This window comes from Canis lupus, chromosome 8 (assembly GCF_003254725.2).
Source record: "Canis lupus dingo isolate Sandy chromosome 8, ASM325472v2, whole genome shotgun sequence".
Taxonomy (NCBI): Eukaryota; Metazoa; Chordata; class Mammalia; order Carnivora; family Canidae; genus Canis; species Canis lupus.
Window position 1 is genome coordinate 71,668,042 of NC_064250.1, and position 21,806 is coordinate 71,689,847.

The window sequence follows — 21,806 nt, forward strand, 5'->3', positions numbered from 1 at the left end:
AAAGAAATAAAGAGAAGAATAAGAACTCTAGGCTACTACTTAGTTTGGGAAGTTTATGAGAAATGACAAAATAGACTAATGCCACCTGACCAGTGACAGTGGAGGGTTTCCTGGAGGAGGCCTGCTAATCACTGCTTATATTATTCCAAAGGAAGCCTAAGAAAACCTAACTCCGTCCTTTCACTTTCTTGGGATAATTTCATATAAGCAGGTACATGGGAATTATAAAAGACTTAATTAAAAAATATTTATGCATTTATTCATGAGACACAGAGAATGAAAGAGAGAGAGAGGCAGAAGCATAGGCAGAGGGAGAAGAAGCAGGCTCCTCGCAGGGAGCCCAATGCAGGACTCGATCTCTGATCCCGGGATCACGCCCTGAGCAGAAGGCAGGTGCCCAACCTCTAAGCTACCCAGGTGTCCCAAGACAGACTGAATTAAAACCTCATTTCTTCTAAAGTGTAGTTTATAGATGTATGCCTTTTGAGCTTTCCATAACCTTGAAATTCTTCTTTTCAAATATTTCCTTTAAAAGTAAGTCTCCGGGCAGCCCGGGTGGCTCAGTGGTTTAGCACCTGCCTTCAGCCCAGGGTGTGATCCTGGAGACCTGGGATCGAGTCCCACATCAGGCTCCCTGCATGGAGCCTGCTTCTCCCTCTGCCTGTGTCTCTGCCTCTCTCTCTGTCTCTGTGTCTCTCATGAATAAATAAATAAAATCTTAAAAAAAGAGAAAAAGAACCTCTTAAAAAAAATAAAAAATAAAATAGAAGTAAGTCTTCCAGGGGATCCCTGGGTGGCTCAGCGGTTTAGTGCCTGCCTTTGGCCCAGGGCATGGTCCTGGAGTCCTGGGATCGAGTCCCACATCAGGTTTCCTGCATGGAGCCTGCTTCTCCCTCTGCCTGGGTCTCCGCCTCTCTCTCTCTGGGTCTCTCATGAATAAATGAATAAAATCTTAAAAAAAAAAAAAAAGTAAGTCTTCCTCTGGGATTCTAGTTGTGAGTCTACTGTCAAGTACAGCAAGCAATGACAGGGCTCCCTGTCTCCAGTCTCATTCCAATCCCCTATGACGGACATCTAATTCTCACAACACTGGCACCAGAGGGCTCTTTCTAAAACACAGATGATCCTGTCTTTCTCTTGATTAACATCCTGCAAGATTAAGTCCAGGCTCTTAGCACAGTGAGGATCTGGCCCCTCCCTGACCAGTAGACCTCAGCTCTCCTCCCTCCTCAGCGCCATCCCCCACCCTCCTTGTCTCAACATTTTATGCTCCATTGTTACCAACATGTTTATCATTCTCTGCCACCCGTAATCCTTCATGTTCTTCCTCTGTATTCTAGCAGATGCCTCTGTCCCCTGCTCTGGGAAATCTCTCCTATTAATATCCACCCTCAATCAGTTAATCAAATCATATCCTATTATTTTGGTGCCTTATTCTACTTTTATTGCACTTCTCACACTGTACTGTGATTTCTTTATTTACATACCTGTCTCCAAAAACAGCCTTTCTTTTTCTGTGGAATTTGAAACAGAATTCAAGTAGCTACCACCAAACACCTTGCTTTTATGTCTTTGGTCTGCCTAAAACCAAAATAAATTGGATAGGCGACGCCTGGGTGGCTCAGCGGTTGAGCGTCTGCCTTTGGCCCAGGGTGTGATCAGCTCCCTGCTTTGGGCTCCCTGCATGGAGCCTGCTTCTCCCTCTGCCTGTGACTCTGCCTCTCTCTCTGTGTGTCTCTCATGAATAAATAAAATCTTTAAAAAAGAAACCAAAACAAAATAAATTGGATAGAATTGCTTTAAAAGGAATAAAGAGAAACTTTAGGCCTAGATAGTAATATGAAGTTTTGTTTTTGTTTTAGTAATTCTTTAACCTGTGCATATTTTATACATTCTTCTGGATATTTCACAATACAACAGTAAAAAATAAAGAATTAAACCAAACAGCCAGGACCCTATCTGGGAATTTAACAAGATATTTTTTGGGGTACCTGGTGGCTCAGTCAGTTAAGTGTCTGCCTTTGGCTCAGGTTATGATTCTAGGACCCTGGGATTGAGCCCAGCTTTGGGCTCTCTGCTCAGCAGGGAGCCTGCTTCTTCCTCTCCCTCTGCCACCTCCCGCCTCCCCTGCTTGGGCTCTCTCTGTCAAATAAATAAAAATCTTTAAAAACAAAAAGCAAGATATTTGTTTAAAACTATTAAGTGATGTTTTATTTTAATTTTTTTCAGTATAACTGATTTCTTAGTTTTATTTTTTTAAGATTTTACTTATTTGAAGAGAGAGCACAGGGGAGGGGCAGAGGGAGCAGCAGGCTGCCCACCTACTGAGCAGGGAGCCCTACTTGGGTCTCAATCCCAGGACCCCTGGATCATGACCTGAACTGAAGGCAGATGCTTAACTGAGCCCTGCAGGTGCCCCAGTTCATGTTCAAGCTTGAAAGAAATTGTCACACTGTTTACCAGATGGTACCATGTTACATTCCCAACAACAGTGTCTGAGAATTCTGGGCTCTCCATATCTTCACCAATACCTGTTAGGATCAGTCTTTTTAGTTTCAGACATTCTAATAGGTATATAGTATATCTCACTGTGGTTTCAACTCTTATTTTCCTAAAGACTACTGATGTTGAACACCCTTCCATGTGCTTACCTGACATACATATATTTTCTTTGGTGAAGCACCTATTCAAATCTTTTGCCTGTTTCTTTTAAAATCAAGTTGTTTATTTTCTTATTAATTTTAAGACTTCTTTGTATTTTCTGGATTCCCGTCCTTTGTCAGATAAAGGATCTGCAAGTATTTTCTCCCAGACTGTGTCTTGTCTTTTCATAACAAATTATATTAAAAGCACATTTTACGTACCAAAAGCCAAATAAGTAAGCTAATGGCAGAGTTCATGAACTGAAAAATATACCATAAGAAACCATCCAGAACATAGTACAAAGGGACAAAGAAAGTAAAAACATAACAGAGAATGTAAAAGACAAGGAGAATAAAAGGAAAGACACAGCGTATGTCTAAGAAGTGTTCCGGAAGAAATAAAAAAAAATGTGGAAGAAGAAATACCTGTACAGATAACTGTAGAGAATTTTTCAGACGTGTTGATAGATGCTGAGCCCCAGAATTAGTAAATTCAACAAATCCCAACAGGGAAAAGTGAGGAGGACTCTTTCATCCTAATTTCATTAAATCCCCAAACCACTAAATTACAGTAAAGGGATTCTGACATCAAATAACAGAAAACTACAGAAATGATCTAGCAGGAGAGGAGACCACAAAAATGTCAGGACCTGAAAAGAAAATGAATGGGAAAGGAACTCGAGGAGGTCTGAGACGCCCCCAAAGCTGGACAGGTGTGGGGAGCAGCGGAGACCGGACAGGCCCAGGTACACCATAGAATAGGTGTCTTGAGAACTGGCAACACTTCCTGACTCTAGAAGCAGCAGAAGTTTCCAGGTTTATCCTCCAGATGCTTGAAATGTTACCTGATCTAGAGATCTTAGACACAGTTGAACCAAGTCACCATATTAATAACAAACGCTTCCAGAAATAAACGCTCACAGTTTCAGCTAATTGCTTTGACAAAGATACCAACAAGACAATTCGATGGGGGAAAGAACAGTCTTTTCACCAAATGCTGCAGGCAGAAACTAGATATTAACAGGCAAAAGAATAAATTTGGACCTCTATTTCATACCACACAGAAAAACCAACACATAGCCCCAAATGTAAGAGCTAAAACTTTAGAGCTTTTAGAAGAAAGCAGAGGGGACAGGATCAATTCACTTCAGCAGTTTACTGCATGTGTACAGGAATAAACAGGAACTGACTCAGTTTAATATGGTTGGCTGAGAAAACAGGAAAAAGCACTTCCAGGACACCTAAGGAAAATGGTGCTGTAGAGAAGTGTTTACACCGTAGACCTGAGACCACTCTCCTTATAGGCCTGCCTGAAGGGGGCCCCGGGGCTCTCCTCTGGGAACTCAGATTTGGGGAGGGTTCCCACCATTCCCAGAAGTGGTAAGAGAGGCTTGCTGAACCTCAAATGTTTGTGCAAGTAAGATGGTTTGTGTTAAATACCTGCTTTCTTCTGGGAATCTGGTGTTTTTGTACCTGCTACACAGAGGCTGCCTACATGACCAGCTCTCCTAGACCACCTGGGCACTTGGGGCTCTACTGAGCTTCCCTGGTTGACAACGTGTCACACTTGTCACAGCCGGTTGCTGGAGGACTGAGCACGTCCTCTGTGGTACCCCCCTACCACGACTGGGGAAGGACTCTTTGGAGTCCTTCTTTGGAGTTGGTACCTGTTGTCCTCAGACTTCACCCCATGCGTCTTTGCACCCTGCTGAGCTTGTTCTGTATCCTCTCACTGTGGTGGATCACAGCTGCAAGCACAATAAGATCTTGAGTCCTGTGAGTCCTCCTGGTAGTCACTAAAACTAGGGGTGGTCCTGGAGACCCCAGACACAAGTATATACTATCAGAATAAATCCATCTGCCTTTATGGCATATGGTCAAACCAGAACCCCAGAATTCTATTGGACAAATAAGTTCTGAATGCTTCTGGCAGTGTGTGCATGTAACCTGGAAGTTCCCCAACCTGGCAGGGCAACACAGTCATATGTAGGCCCACCCCAGACTCACTGAATCAAAGTTGGGCAGTGGTGTGGGCATTTATTTCTTAGAAAACCTGACCTGTTGACCTGAAATTTTTAGACAGCAAAATTTCCCAAGCTCCTTGTCCCAGCAGCTGCTAATGGGCATGAATCACACCAACTCAGCTTCCTGTCCTCCTCCAAAAACCCACACGCCCTCCTCCCTCAGCTGCAGCTTGATCCATTCCTGACTGCTGTAGCTTACAAAGCAGAAGGCTCAGTGCGCTATTATTCTATATCCAGGGTATATACAAAAACATTGCTGAAGAAAGATGTTTTTAGTATCTTATGAACTTTAAAAATGCACATAGAAGTACTTTGTAGACAGTAAGAAATTTACAAATGCGATATTTATTGGGCTTAACAGGCAGGTATACGAGCCATAAAGTACATCAGCGTCTTTGATGTGATGCTTCCAGTGCAAAGTTACACCTCCCAACAGCTCTTTGCCTTCCTCTAATTAAAAACTCACATAAAGACTACAAACATATTTTTAACTTTGGTTTCAGGTTTCAGTTTTGTTGATCTTGAGATATAAAGATAATCTCCATGTTAAGAAACAACTTCATCTGGGAAAGATCACAGACCCCCCACATCTAAACATTAGAACTCACATCCTTTCAGGACGCTTGGGTGGCTCAGCAGTTGAGCATCTGCCTTTGGCTCAGGGCATGATCCCAAGGTCCTAGGATTGAGTCCCGCATCGGGCTCCCTGCAGGGTGTCTGCTTTTCCCTCTGCCTGTGTCTCTGCCTCTCTCTCTGGGTCTCTCATGAATAAATAAAATTAAAAAAAAAAAAAAAGAATTCATCCTTTCCTCTTGAGCCCCTTCCCTGTATCATATATACACTCTCCACCTCAATACAAAGCACTGTATTGTAACACTCAATAAATTTATTTTACCTTCCCTGAAGTTCAGGTCATAGGCAATCTTAGAACTCAAAAAAGATTCTTTTATCTTTGAAATTTGGTTTGACAAGTAAGTTCTGGATGTTTTTGGCAGTGTATGCATATAACCTGGAGGTTCCCCATCCTGGCCGGGCGAGTCATATGGCAGAGTTTTGCAGGCCCACCCCAGACTCACTGAATCAAAAGTCCTACCAATGGGGTCTGGGTCTTTATTTCTTAAGACTTTCTGAAGCAGATATGCCTCACAGAACCCGAGACTCTAGATTTGGAGTGAACAAATCTGTGTTGCTCATAAATAAATAAAAATCCTTAAAAAAGAGGAGGTGCTCATACCCTCACCCTCAAGGAAAGAGGTCCAGAGATATGGTTTAAAGTTGTACAAAGTAATAGAAAGATAAGGATATTATTTCTTTTTAAGATTTTATTTATTTATTCACAAGACACACACACACAGAGAAAGAGAGGCAGAGACACGGGCAGAGGGAAAAGCAGGCTCCCTGCAAGGAGCCCGACGTGGGACTCAATCCCAGGACCCCGGGGTCATGCCCCAAGCAAAAGGCAGACGCTCAACTGCTGAGCCACCCAGGCGTCTCAAGGAAGTCACAACAGTAGCTAATAAACTAAAATCACAGCTCAACAACACTAAGTTGGGAAATAGAAAGGCAAAGTAACTTGCTCAGGTTTAACTAGCCATGAAGTTCTGAAGCCAGTGCCTGAATATGGGCCTTGCACACTCCAGACCATGTTCTTTACCCGCGTCAGGCTGTGCCAAGCACTGCGCTAGGAAGTAACCTGCCCAAGGTCACACACCTGGTTAGTGGCAGAGCCAGAAAAAGAAACTAATTCTCTAGCCTGAAAATTACTTGGAAAAGTTATTACTAAAACTTCCAGAAAAGACTACGTTGAAAATTTCTCTCATTCACTCATCCCCATTCATTCCTTCATTTCTGCTCATTCTTTTCACGGACACCGACATTTCTTAAAAAGAGTTCCTCCACTGAGACACACTTCCTCCCACTCCCCCCCTCCCCCGTCAGGCCTGTTCTCCAGGGCTATACCATCTGATAAAGCAAGTCCTCTGCTTAAGACAACTAGGAAGGAGACTACAACCCACCAGGCATTTTGTCTTTCAAAACCTGACAGAAGGATTGAGACATCCACATGGAAAATCCAAGCGAGTCTGCTTGCTCATCTCCCAGTCTAGAACTGAGAGCACCTGCTTCTGGGGACGGGCCACTCAGTCACATGCCCTGAAGGGAACAGCTGCTGTGCCAAGAGGCGCCATGGCTGAGGGTGGGGGGTGGGGGGGTATGAGAGATGTTGGGGGGCGGCAGGCAGTGGCTGTGCCCGGGACCAGCCTGTGTGAGGGGGCCAGACGTGGACTGCTAAAACCACTCAGTGGCTCTGTGGAACTTCATGAAAACTTTAGAAATATTCAACAGAAATGCTAATTTCTACCCCCCAAATAAGTCTTTAAAGAGATATTGTAACCCAAGGTCATTCATACCTGTAAAAAGCAATTCCAAAATTTCAACTTGATTCACTATTACTTACGCCATTTTCCGTGCGTTTCTCTGCAGGTACATTTATTATATTTCTCTGAGTTCTTTGCTCTTGGTTCTGACGGCCACCTAGAGAAATGAGAGGGCCACATTTACTAAAAGATACACGAGTAAGATGATACTCTCCCATCTCTTCACTAATTATTTATGCAACACAAGTGAAAAATACCATGCTGAACAACTCAACACTTGACACAGTTGAAAAAAAATGCTTTATAATTTTTATAAAGTTGTTCAAATGAAATTTTTCTTCTATTTCAGAATCTTGAAATTGACTCATATCAAAAGATTTCTAACACTTAAAAATGGTCAATATGGTAAGTTTTATGCTATATGTATTTTACCACAACTAATTTTTATTAAATATTTTTTAGACTTTTTTATATTTTAGCAGGGACTAAAACAGAACTTAATATCCAGCAATAAGAACACTGCTGCACAACTGATCTTCACAGGCAGGGTCGCAACGGACACGGGACATCAGTGCAAATTAGGCATCTTCAGAATTCTCCTTTATTCCACAAAAATTAAATTATTCCCCCAAGAAGGCTTCAAACTTCAACAGTAGAAATTATATGTGCCATATCTTTTAAATAAAATAAAGCCTGCTGCATGCTTGTGCACCTGGTAACTCAAGTCACAGAGACCAAAGTCTTTGATGCCAGCCCCTACCCCACTCATCTCTACAGCTGTTCCTTAATGTCATTTGAGAATTACTGCATCCCAGAGCATGCTTTAGTACCTAAAATCCATGACTTCAAAAGCACATGAACCTCATGTTAAAAAAAAAAAAAAAAGACAGGACAACGTGCTTTTTTTTCTTTCTTTCCTATTACTTTGAAACATTTGAAGAAAAATGGTATAATGGAGGTATGGCTTGCTTCACTTTTAAGCATGCATTCTCAAAGACAGTGATATTGTCCCCTAGAGGGCAAAGACTAGTCCTTGGGGAATAAAAAATACCTTACTCTTTTTATGTATATAGCAAAGATACAGAGTACAGGAACAAATACATAGTATATCTGATGGGGAAAGATGAAGATAATAATAGAATGTCGAAAAAAGGGAGCAAAAATTCAAAAAGAAGTTAAACAGATTTGAGTGGCATGGCATGCAGCCAAACACAGTCTTACAGCACACAAGAGCCACGTTGTGGAGTCTAGAGTAGTTTCCTAGTAGCAGGAATCACTCACACACACACACACACACACACACACACACACCCTTAGACTATGGCATCTATCAGCTTACAGGGTAAATTAGATTCTTAATTATTCTTGGTATTTTTTAAGGAATAAAGTGTTCAGATTAATTTAATACTCTACAATTTCTCCCTCTTCCAAATAACAAGCTACCAAGAAGTTGGAATACTACAAAACCCACAACATTAAATTATACCAAGTGCCACTTAATCTTGATGGTAAAGATGACCTTGCATTCTGGAGTCAGAAAAAAATGAACAGTCAGAGGTGACATTTGGTGAGTGCTTCCTGTGCATTGGCCCTACTGAGCACCGTGTCAGTACACCTCACCAACCTCAGTCACAGCCCTATGCACCCTGCAAATGAGGTGAGGGCAGGAGCCTCGGAGTCACTTGCCCAAGATCCACACTAAGTAAGCAGCTTGCTCCCCAACTCCAGTGCACCAGCTCCTGGGTTGTAGTGTATGCTCTGCAGATGGCCTTCATCGAGCTACTTTATACTTCAAGCATGTTTCCCCAAGTGTAATCAGTAATTGAAGTGAACATCCTCTATGCTCTTCTAGCTCCCACATAGAGAATTCTCATCATTTTAGTAAGGGAGTTCTTTCACTTCTTGTTATGTATATCCTGTAGTTCTACGTAATACACACTCAAATGTAAACCCTTTTAAATAATATCAGATGGTGACAACTGCCTTATACTCAGCTCTGTGGGAAGCACAGAGGAAACATGTTCTTGAATCCTCGATGCTGGCTGCTTAGAATACAAACAGGAGAAGCTCAGAGAACAAAAACAAATCAGGGAACAAAGCACTCCCCCCCTTTTAAAAAGGTTTATTTATTTATTTGAGACAGGGCTGGTGGGGAGGAGAGGCAGAGGGAGAGAATCTTTCAAGCAGACTCCCCGCTAAGCACCGAGCCTGACACAGGGCTCGATCCCACAACCCATAAGATCCTACGATGAGCGGAAAACAAGAGCAGGAAGCCCAACTGACTGAGCCACCACAGCGCCCCAAAAGCACTCGCCATCTTATTACTTGGGCTCTGAGAGATAGGTGCAGTTTGCATAAGCATGGGAAGAGGAAATAAGGCAGAGGGTAGAGCATTGGGGGTGGGGGGCTTGTGAGTTAGGGACCACAGCATATGAAGATGCAAGAAGGGATGTGGCTGAAAGGGAGAAAGAAGGGATGGGGAAGGAGGTTGAAGAGATGGGGAAGGTCCTATTACAAATATCATCTAAACTAACCTGGGAAGTGTCAAGTAGGGAGGCAGGGATTTTGCTGGAAGGTTCTGTAAAGTGATGCAAGGTATGATGAATTTGGTTCTTCCAGTCCTGACTGATGGTCCCTGCCAACCTGGGAATCCCTGTCACTACACCTCCCTGGCAGCTTCCTTCATCTTGGTCTGCATGCTCCCCTCTACGTCCTGTTCATCTTTCAAGGTCCCCAAGTATGCCTTTTCTAAGTACTATGCTTTGTGCTGACGGTTGTCCCCTTCAGACCATGCAGCTCAAAATCCCCTCCTCCCACTGGTCTGCTGCACACACTGCGTCAGCACCACTAGCTGAGTAGCACTGTAGGTGATGATGAAGGTCAACTGGAAGGTGAGCACTGTCACCTTCCTTATGACTCCAAACAGTTAGCTCAAGTATCCCCAAAACTTCTAAACTTTATAAAATGAGAATAAAATAAGACCTCACCCTCAGCCCTCCACCCGAGACATTAAGGATTATGTACACATATCAGTAAGAGTAAAATATGAAATTTTAAATTTAAGTACAGCTAGGTAGAGGAGGGGTATAAGTATTTGGAGAGTTCAGGCAGAGAGCTAACATAAATTCTTGGCACTAGAATAGCACTTAGCTGTCAACTAGTCTAGTTTTCCTTCTCAGGAGGCTTTTGTCCTGAGAGGTTGGGCCCTTGTCTAAGGTAAAAAGTGGATGAAGGGCTGGACCTGGAGCCTTGGTCTGACTCCAGAGACCAGCAGCTGGATGGAGTAAGACCCAGAAGTAATGGCACATTGTAAGAAACAGCACTAGAACAATACTTATAGCTAAGGAAAGATGGTTTTAAAGTAGCTAGTAGTTGATCCTGGAGTGCCAGGATCGAGTCCCACATCAGGCTCTCTGCATGGAGCCTGCTTCTACCTCTACCTGTGTCTCTGCCTCTCTCTCTCTGTCTCTCATGAATAAATAAATAAAATCTTAAAATAAAGTAGCTAGTAGCTTATCCTAGGGCAAAATGTCCTTTATGATAAAATATAAATAAAAGGAGATAACTTGCAATACAGGTATTTTTTTTTTTTTTTTACAAAAGGATATCCCTTGTTTATTTTTTTTAAATACCAGAAGTAATCCACAATCACTGTTAAATAGCAAGTCAAGGGTCTCTTAACTGCACAGTGTATATATAGGCAGTTAAAAAAAAGATTCTCTTATTTTGTTTAAATTCTTAAATTAAAAAATAGGTAGCATATTCCCATAGTCCAAAATTCAAAAGGAACAGGTATACAATCAACAACTTGCCCTCCCACTGCAACGCCCCCCGCCCCGCCCGTCCTGCAGCCTTCCCCCAGGCTAGCAATATTACCATTTTCTTACATTGCTTCCTGAGACACTTTATGCACATACAAGCCAATACAGAGGTACAGAATTAGGCTTCTGTCCGTGTCACACAGAATGCAGCACAATGTGCATATGGTTTTGCACTCTATTTACTTACCTGTTCAGGAGATGGGGGGTGGGGGTCAGGGCTCAGAGCTTCTTCCTATTTCTGACTAGAGCAGCCCATGGTATGGATGTACCGTCGTTTCTTTGACCCGATGCTCACAGCAGGCATTTAGGCTCTCCTACGAGCAATGCCCCAGGAGCTATGTTACGTCTACGTTATTTTGTGTGTGTGTAGGCACAGCTTTAGGATAAATTCTCAGAAGTGAGACTGTGCTTCTGTAAGTTTAATAGATATTGCTAAACTGCCCTCTGCAGAAGCTGCCTACTGGCACTCCCTTGGCAGCATGGAAGAGTGCCTGTTTCTCAACCTCCTTGCCAACACTGTCAGTAAGCGTTCTAGTCTTCACCAGTTTAACAGGAGAAATTAACTCACTGCTTCCCCTGAATTTCTTTTCTCAGGAGTAACACTTTTCACATAACCTAGGGTCAAGTAAATTTGTTTTTCTGTAACCATGTGTGTTTACATTTTGTCTTTAAAAAAAAACAAACTGATTTTCCTTTTCAATTTTTTAGAAACTCATATATAAAGGTACTTGGCCCTTTGCAATATGAGCTATCAATGCTGTTTCCCAGTTTATAATTTGTCTTTTGACTTTGCTTAGGGTGGTTATTGCCACGCAGTTTTAGGGGTTCTCTTTTTTCTTTTTTTTTTTTTTGGGTTCTCTTTTTTCAATAATTTGCTTTACCAGTCTTTTATGGCTTAGTGTTATACTCAGAAAGGTCTTTTTCACTCTAAAATTTTTTTAAAGAAACACTTCTCAGAATTTTTCTCAACCTTTCAAGGTTTTATTTATTCTTAAAATCTTGATATTTGACCCATCCAATATTATCAAAAACAATGTCTTTAAGCAACAGGCCTCCTGACATGTTTGAGTCTGTATCACCTGCATGGCCTGGGGTTCGGGGAATGAAGCAAGGCCTACACCATGTGGAGGAGCTGTGGACTGCTAATAGAAGTCACAGAAATGGCAGACACCAACTCTATCTTTCACCACTTGTGAGTGAAGGGAAAAAAAGATGTAAGTTATTTTAACTTTTATTCCTATTTTACTTAACTTTTATGGCAGGAATTAACAAATGAGGAAAGCATTTATCTACCTTGCTCACTACTCTCCGTTGGGGAATCCTCATGTCGAAGGAAAAATTTCACTTCTTCCCTGCGTGGCCCCCACTTCTGAAGATGTTCATACATCATGTGATCAAAAGGTATAGGACGCTCTAGAAAAAAAAACCACATCTTATTTATTTCAGAAACAAAATGACTCCAACCAAAAGTAAAAAATAAAAATAGATTTAAATAAGTGTACACACACACATATATATTAGAATTCAAGGATATTATAAGCATTAAATTTTAACTTGAATGAAGTAAAAGTAAGAATCTAAGTTCCCAGGAAATAATCTAGATAGCACATAAACACAAGAAGTATATGTAAAGTCAATTCTACAATATGAAATTGGGAACACTGAAAAATGCCCTCTAGAATATTTATCAGGATACAGTGTGACTCCTACTCTTCAAAGAAACACATTAACACACTGGTCTAGCCTCATCACCAGTTAAGATGTTGTGTGTGGCAATCAGATACACGCAGGATGGGACAGGGTACCTCCTTACAACTCAGGTACCAGTGATGTGAATGTTGGCAAGCACCACACTTCAAATGTTAAAAAAAAAAAGCACCCCCCCCCCCACTTAGAGTATTGGCATAAGTGCTCTTGAGAAGAGCACTAACATAACTTAAAATTACAAGGTACCATTTCATAGGTTTCTTGCTAGTTTGCTTAGAACCACACTACATGTACAAATAGAAATCAAAACAAACCAAAAAGCTGGGCTGTGTGCCTTTTTCTTATTAGGTATATGAAGAACTATTTATACTTTGGATACTAACCCTGGGTTGGTTGGTTACATATATTGAAAATAGGCTTGTCCTTTTTCTTTTTTTAAAGATTTTATTTATTCATGAGAGACACACAGAGAGAGGGAGAGACACAGGCAGAAGGAGAAGCAGGCTCCTCACGGAGAGCCAGATGCGGGACTCGATCAGGGGACCCTGGGATCACTCCCTGAGCCCAAGACAGACACTCACAACTGAGCCACCCAGGCATCCCCCAAAATAGGCTTGTCTTTTAATTTTTTGTTGGTGCCTTTCATTATACAGAAGTTTAAAAATTTTAAATATAAGCAGTTATCAATCTTTCTGAGTTTTTTGTACAACAAATCCTCTCTACTCCAAGGTCAAAAGAATATTCTATAGTTTTTTCCTACAAATGATAAAGTACTGCTTTTCATTGGTTTTATGGAACATTGTTTTCCCTACTTGAATCATCAATCGTCCCAGCATCATTTACATACTCCTGTCTCCTTCCTCTGGAGACTTGTGATTGCCACCTCTGACCTGGCCCAGGCCTTGGATAGCCCTGGGCTCTTTTATTCTGTGGGCTGCCACCTACCTCGTGGTGATGCTAGTCTTCACTGCTACCCCACTATCACTATTGTCTGCTAGGTTACGTCCCCTCACTTGGTTTATCTTTAAAACTGTCTTGGCACTGCTTGGCCCTTTGCTCTTATATATTTTAAACGAGCTGCTTGTCAAGTTCTTTTTTAAAATGCAGGCTTTTGACTACAATCATATTTATAAAAAAATTGGGGAAGATCCAAAATCTTTGTAAATTGAGTCTTCTAGACCATGAATGTGGTTCTGTCTCTCCATTTTTTTCAGGCACCTTGTGTTCTTCTATGATTTTTAACATCACCACAGAGGTCTTGTAAATCTTAATTCTATTCTTTGTACCTTACAGATTTTGTTTACCTAATATATAAAAGTAACTTTCATTTTTGAATGCTAGCAGACCTCTAGAATAGTAGCCAAGACAGTAAAGAGTTTACTCAGTTTCCCCTAATGTTAACATCTTAATTATTGTATCTTTGTCAAAACTAAGAAACTGACGCTGGTGCATTACTGTTAATTAAATTCCAGGCTTTATCTGCATTCCACCAGTTTTTCCCCTAATGTTCTCTTTCTGTTCCGGGAACTAAACCAGAAAACAACATTGCATTTAGTTGTCTAAACCCTGGGTCTCTGCTGGTCTATAACAGTTCAGTCCTTTCCTCATGTTTTTGTTTTTTTAATGACCTTGAGAGTTTTAGGAGTTCTGATCAAGTATTTTACAGAATGTCCCTAACTTTGACTTGTCTAGTGTTATTCCCATGGTTAGACTGAGATGGTGGGCTTTGGGGAGAACTCCACAGTGGTTGAGTGCCTTCTCATCCCATCCCACCACCCAAAAGGTCCTATACCTTTTGACCATGGTGCCATCACCATGACAGATCATTGTGATGCTGGCCTTGGCTGCTTAGCTGAGGTGGTGTCGCCAGGTTGCCCCCCACCCCAACTACTACCTGATTCTCAAACAGGCAGTTGGCAAATGGAGGGGAGGACCATAGGCTGACGACATTAGCCTTTTTCTCGAGAAACATATCCCCCCCCAACACTTCCTCACATACCAAAGACTGATTCATAGGACCTATCATAACCTCTAGCTCTGTAATAGGAAACTGGAGAGAAGTTCTCATTCTAAAGAGATTTATGCTTTGGGAGCTCTCCCCCCACCCCCACTCTTTGCTGTTACCAACACTGACAACTGTGGTTTGTGTAGGTAAAAAGTGAATTGTGGAATTTTCATATTTTGGGGGTAAGTTCTTGCTTAATTATGCCTTTTGGTTTTACATCTTATTAGTGTTTGTGTTTTACAAACATTCCTAGAAGCCCAAAGTGGAAATTTTTGAAGACAAGGTATGAGATAAGAGAAACTCTAAACCTAGGCCTACATTCAAGAGAAGTGAAAACATATGTCCACACAAGCACTTGCACGTGAATGTTCGCAGCAGCATTGTCACAACCAAAAAATGGAAACGACCCAAACGCCCATCACCTGTTGAATGGATAAATAAAACATGGTCTCTGGTCTCTCATACAATGGATATTATTAAAACAAAAAAGGCACTAAGTATTGAGACATGCTACAACATGGATGAACCTTGTAAATATTTGGTCTGGTTAAGTGAAGGAGCCCGACCAAAAAAGCCACATATTCTATGATTCCATTTATATGGGTACCTAGATACTCAAATACACAGGGCCAGATAGTCATGCAGTGGCTGCCAGTGGCTGGCGGAGGAAGGAATGGAGGGAACACAGATTGGTAACGGCTACACAACACCGTGAATGTCCTAGATATCACTGAATTGTACACTTTCACATAGTGATTTTTATGATATGTAGATTTTATATCAAGTTAAAGGGAAAAAAGGAAATATTGAAATGTTCCCACTCCTGCTTGTGCTTGGAAATGAGGAAAGCTCACAGGCAGTGACTTGAGAGTGGCAGGACGACACAGCAGCACCGTCACCTTCCACATGAGCATATGGCTAGGTGAGAGACCGTACTCTACGTCTATCCTGAGAAGTGCGCTTTCTCTAAATCTGCCTAGAGAAGTAGATTCCAAGACAAAGAAAGAACTTTACAGGCTGCAGTCTAATTGTACATTCAGTGTGATAAATTGCTCTGCCTCAGATAAGTTCTAGATTTCTATAAAGAAAAGAGTCCCGCCTTTCACAGCAAGGTAACACACACTTTGCTGCTAACACTGCACCTTCCTGACATGCGTGCAAGCTCGGTCTTGTTTATTAAACGTCAGAGTAAGGACAGAAATGGTCTCAGTTGAAAATTGAAATCTGTGTTTGCTTAGCTCAAGTTCAGCACACAACTGAGTATCTGCACAAAAAATCCAAGCACAAAGTGAACTTTAAAGAAGTAAATATCATTCTACAGTTTTAGTTTTGAAAATAACACTTTTTATGTATACAGGCCAATAAAAAAGGTTTAAGATTTTATAATTTGAGACAGAGCATGCACACATAAGCTCAGAGAGGGGAGCAGAGGGAGAGAGAATTTCTAGCAGACTTTGTGCTGAGCACAGAGCCTGATGCAGGGTTTGATCTCAGGACCCTGAGGATCATGACCAAAGCCAAAACCAAGAGTCCAACACTTAGACCGATTGAGTCACCCAGGAACTCCTGAGCATAACTTTATAATCATTAAATCTGATTTTATACTAAGTCAGTTATTTAACAAATTTATTGCTTCCCTTTATGAATTAAATATTTCAAAGAAAAAATCCATTTTAAGAAAAGTAGGCTGGGCGCCTAAGTGGCTCAGCAGTTGAGTGTATGCCTTTGGCTCAGGGCATGATCCTGGAGTTCTGGGATCAAGTCCCACGTCAGGCTCCCTGCAGGGATCCTGTTTATCCCTCTGCCTGTGTCTCTGCCTCTCTGTGTCTCTCATGAATAAGTAAATAAATCTTAAAAAAAAAAAAAAAAGAAAAAGAAAAAGAAAAGAAAAGAAAAGTAAGCTAAGTTTCACTGCCTTACACCTGTGAAAGATACTGTGCCTCACTAGCATCTCCTATCATGGGAATGTAAGGTATAACTTTCAGGTGTTCTTGGATAAGGCAAAAATAAAATCAAGTAGGAAACTTAAAAAGGAAAAGCTGAAGGTTCTACCTCCACCTCCTAGTTTGCAATAGAGCTGGCCCTGTGTGGGGAGGGAAGCACAACTTTATTTTTTAATTTTTATTTATTTATTTATGAGAGATACAGAGAGAGGCAGAGACACAGGCAGAGGGAGAAGCAGGCTCCATGCAGGGAGCCCGATGTGGGACTTGAACCCAGGAATCCGTGATCATGCCCTGAGCCAAAGGCAGGGGCTCAACTGTTGAGCCACTCAGGCGTCCCTGGAAGCACAATTATAGCAGGCTAATATGATACACTGGCCAAACTGACAGACTGTGACAGGCTGAGCTGTGTCCCCCCCACTATTTCATAGTTTGAACTCCTAACCCCCAGAACCTCAGAATGCAACTCTTTGGAGACTGGATTTCTAAGGAGGTACTAAGTAAAAGTAAGGTCACTGGGGTGGACCTAAATCCAATTTTTCCTCATACAATGAAGAGACTAGAAAAGATTAGGACATAGACATGCATAGAAGAAAGACACAGAGAGAAGGTGGCATCTATAAGCCAAGGAGAGAGGCCTCAGGAAAAACTAAGCCTGTCAACACCTTGATCTCACATCTCTAGCCTCCAGAATTGGGAGAGAATGAATGTCTGGTGTTAAGCCTTGTAGGCTGTAGTACTGTGTTATGACAGGGCTAGCAAACTAATATACAGATCCACAGAGAAGCAGTCTCTTCTCAAAAGCATTGACAATTATACTGGAATATTATATTTATGACATACTGATCATACTAATATGAGTTGTAGGTACAATAATTCTTACTCAAGGATTCTCTGAAACCTGAAAATTACTGTAAGGGTTTCTCAAGGGTAGACTGAAAATGGCTGTTCTAAGTGCTTTCCCATTTCTCTGAATCTTACCCACTAGAAAATAACTTTTCGGGGATCCCTGGGTGGCGCAGCGGTTTGGCGCCTGCCTTTGGCCCAGGGCGCGATCCTGGAGACCCAGGATCGAATCCCACGTCGGGCTCCCGGTGCATGGAGCCTGTTTCTCCCTCTGCCTGTGTCTCTGCCTCTCTCTCTCTCTCTCTGTGACTATCATAAATAAATAAAAATTAAAAAAAAAAAGAAAATAACTTTTCAAGACCCAGCTTTGCTGTTTTACTCAACGATTTAAGTTTTTACTGAGGGGATATGATGGTGAACAGACAAGCTGCTGCCTTCAGGAATTGTAATCCAATGAGAGATGTGAACATGACTGCATTATGTTCTGATAAATACAACAACAGCATTGCAGCACAGAGGAGCGACACTTAACACTGACATTCAAGGAAGGGCTGAGAGGCAAAGAGTGAACAGAAGTTAGTCAAGCAAAGATGGGGTGGGTGCTAAGGATTGTTCTAGACAATAAGAACGGCATATACAAAAGCCATGGCAAATGTAGTATGCTATGACTCTCTGCTGTGAGGCATTAGTCCTCATTCCTGGTGAGGTAAAACAACAGGTTAGGATTTCAGGTGGGCCTGGAGATAAGGAGAGCACCACTGAGAGACTCCTGTAAGGGAGATGAGCATTCTCCATGACCAGGGACCAACTGGGGCAATGATACTTAGAGAAAAAGTTTATTCCTTCCCGGAAAAGTAAAAGGAGGGAGAAGGAGGTAAGGACTTAGTAGTGATAACAAGTAACAAAGAACAAGATGCTAAGTGATTGGGGAAGAAGGAACAATAAAAATGATCAGGGTCAAAAAAAAAAAAAAAAAAAGAATGATCAGGCTCTACTGCCAGTCCCCCAACACACTGTCATTATGTAACTGTCCCACTGCTTCCTGTCACTGTTATCAGACAACTGAGGACCTACCCTCTTACCTCTGGTTTAGTGATAGTCCCAACACTTACCAAAGTCAAACGCCTCTCAATGTGCCCTGAAATGTTTGTTCGGAATGCCAAGGAGAACATTAAAAGCACAAGACTTTGGAAGAAAATATTTAAAAATCATATACCCAATGAGGGACTTTTGTCTAGAATATATAAAGAACTCTTACTGGGGATGTAACGTACAGCAGGGTGACTTTAGTTAATAATACTGTATTGCATATTTGAAAACTTTTCAAGATCTCAAAGAGATCTTGAAAGTTCTTGTCACAAGAAAAAAAATTTTTTTAACTGTATGCTGACGGATGTTAACTAGACTTAACTAAAGTGATCATTTCACAATATATACAAATATGAAATCATTAGGTATACATAAAACTAGTACATTTTATGTCAGTTATACTCCAAAACCAAAGAACTCTTATAACTCAATAATAAAAAACAACTCAATTAAAAAAATGGACAAAAGATTTAAATAGGCATTTCTCAGCCAGCCTGGCTGGCTCAGTGGTTTAGTACCGCCTTCAGCCCAGGGCGTGATCCTGGAGACCTGGGATCGAGTCCCAAGTCGGGCTCCCTGCATGGAGCCTGCTTCTCACTCTGCCTGTGTCTCTGCCTCTCTCTCTACCTGTGTCTTTCATGAATTAATAAATAAAATATTTTAAAAATAAATAAATAAATAGGCATTTCTCTAAAGATATGCAAATTGCCAATGAGTACATGAAGAGATACTCAACATGATTAGTCACTAGGGAAATGCAAATCAAAACCACAATTAGATACCACTCACACCCACTAGGATGGCTAGAATCATATACATAATACCAAGTGTTGGCAAGAATGTGGAGAAACTGGAACCCTCATTTACTGCTGCTGAGAATGTAAAATGGTTGCTTTGGAAAAGAGGCTGGCAATTCCTCAAGTTAAACAACTGCCTTACCACCCAGCAATCCTACTCCTAAGTATACGCCTAAGAGAAGGGAAAACATGTTTTTTTTGTTTGTTTGTTTGTTTGTTTTGTATTTCTAGGCTATGTGGTTCATCTGCCAGTTTTTTCAAATTGTTGCAAATCTCCAAAAAATTTTCCACTATATTTACTGAAAAAAATCCACACACAAGTGGGCCTGAGCAGTTCAAATCCATGTTATTCAAGGGTCAACTGCATTTGCTCTTCACAACTTAATATTTTTCAAGGGCCTACTGTTTAACAGGTGTTGTACATAGGGAAAAATAATATAAGTGTTTCTGCCTTGAAGTTTCAGAGGTGAAATGAAAAGTAGATGAACAACTCAACACATATCAAACAAAACACTGTAAAGCCTCAGAGGACAAAGAACTCTCATATGGTTCACAGTGAGATCAAAAAAGATTTCACAGGGACGCCTAGGTGGCTCAGCGGTTTGGCGCCTGCCTTTGGCCTAGGGCATGATCCTGGAGTGCCAGGATCGAGGCCCACATCGGGCTCCTTGCAGTGAGCCTGCTTCTCCTCCCTGCGTCTCTACCTCTCTCTCTCTCTCTCTCTCTCTGTGTCTCTCATGAATAAATAAATAAAATCTTAAAAAAAAAAAAAAGATCTCACAGAAGAGCTGCATCCATTTTCCAAGCTTATCTCAGATGGCACTAGTAAGGAACAGATCACGTATCTTTTACAAAAGGCATCTGTAAACTCTTACCCCACGTAATGTGGTTTTAATTACTCAGTTCATTACTACAGATAACTAAGAACTAGAAGCAATACCTTGCATTCTATAAATATTATGCACTTATATCTGCAGTGTCTAACACGTACCATTTCCCCTCCACACCTCAGCTAAGTGACAACTGCCTTCTCCAGGTTCTTTGCAAAATTCCACAACATCCCGACACGTTGTTTCTGGTGTTATAGGAACTTCTGTTAGAATCTGTTCATTGTTGCTCAAGAACACGGTTAATATCATCTGTAAGAGAAAAGATTAAAGTTACAACATAAAGTTACTATCATAAGGAGATTAACCTGTAAATTTAAACAATTCCCTCCACCTCCCACTCCTCCCACCCACACCAAAATGCCTGCAGGATTAGTTTTGGGAAACAGATAAGCTAATTCTAAAATTCATGTAGAGGGGAGCCTGACTGGCTTAGTCGGAACAGCATGCAACTCTTGATCTCAGGGTTGTGAGTTCAAGTCCCACACTCGGTATGGAGACTACACAAATAATAAAGTTAAAATGAATAAACAAAATTCATGTAGAAAAATTAAAATGAAAAACAAGTCGGGAAAATTCCAAAAGAAGGGAATTAGCATTACCAGATGCTATAAAGCCTCGAAACAATATGGCAGTAGTACATAAATATATCAATGGAACAAATTATGAAGTCCAGAAACAGAAAATGGTAAATGATGGAGATATCTCAAAACTGAGGAGAGCAAAAGGCTATGCAATGACTGATGCTTGAACAATTAAAATTCCCATCTGGGGAAAAAAAATGGATTCGTATCACACATCCTTTACCAGCATAACCTCCTACTAATTCAGATATTTAAATATAAATCATAAATTTATAAAAGTTCTAGAATAAAACCAAGTAAATTCATTTTTATAACCTTGGCGTACAGAAGCTCATTCTGGCTTTAGTTAAAAAACCAGACACTATAAAAAAAGATTGATATATTCAAGCAAAAAAGACGAACTGAGGGGAAAATTTTTGCAATGCAAATTACGAATAAAAGGCTAATCTCCTTAACATATAAAAAAGCTCCTAAAAAGTGATAATAAAAAGACCAAATATCCCATTTATTTCAAAAACTGGCTGAGGAAGGGGCGCCTGGCTGGCTCAGTCCATGGAGTGTCTAACTCTTGATCTCGGGGTCATGAGTTTGAGATCCACGTTGGGTTTAGAGCCTAGTTTTTAAAAAAGTTTTAAAAAGTTGGCTGAGCAAATACAACAATGTATCATAATAAAATGCAAGTGGCCCTTAAACATGAAAATACATTATCATGTGTTAAAAAAAATTGTCCAGTATTTTTCTTAATCTTTAAAATAAACCTACCATTTTGATCTAAGATCTAAAGTGATCAAAATGGAAGGGATTTCTTTTTTATTTTATTTTTTTAAGTAGGCTCCACATCCAGCATGGAGCCCAACATGGAGCTTGAACTCACAACCCTGAAATCAAGACCTGAGCTAAATTCAAGGGTCAGATTTAACCAACTGAGCCACCCAGGTGCCCCTAGAAGGGATTTTTTAAAAAAATATTACTCCTGGGGTGGCTGGGTGGCTCAGTCAGTTAAGTGTCTTCCTTTGGCTCAGATCATGATCTTGAGGTCCTGGGATTGAGCCCCATGTCAGGGTCAGCAGGAAACCTGCTTCTCCC

General features: G+C 41.1%; 1 protein-coding gene across 5 annotated transcripts in view; it reads right to left on the reverse strand.

Moving 5' to 3' along the window:
• The window catches only part of PPP1R13B (protein phosphatase 1 regulatory subunit 13B), an 89,133-nt gene that overhangs the window by 31,729 nt on the left and 35,598 nt on the right, over positions 1–21,806 (reverse strand). For all 5 annotated transcript variants that reach the window (XM_025442979.3, XM_025442980.3, XM_049113516.1 and 2 more), the window contains exons 2-4: positions 20,241–20,388; positions 12,156–12,275; positions 7,122–7,198 (exon numbers count right to left, since the gene is read on the reverse strand). In XM_025442979.3, coding sequence (XP_025298764.1) covers positions 7,122–7,198; positions 12,156–12,275; positions 20,241–20,388 — 345 coding nt within the window. The remainder of the gene's footprint in view (positions 1–7,121; positions 7,199–12,155; positions 12,276–20,240; positions 20,389–21,806) is intronic.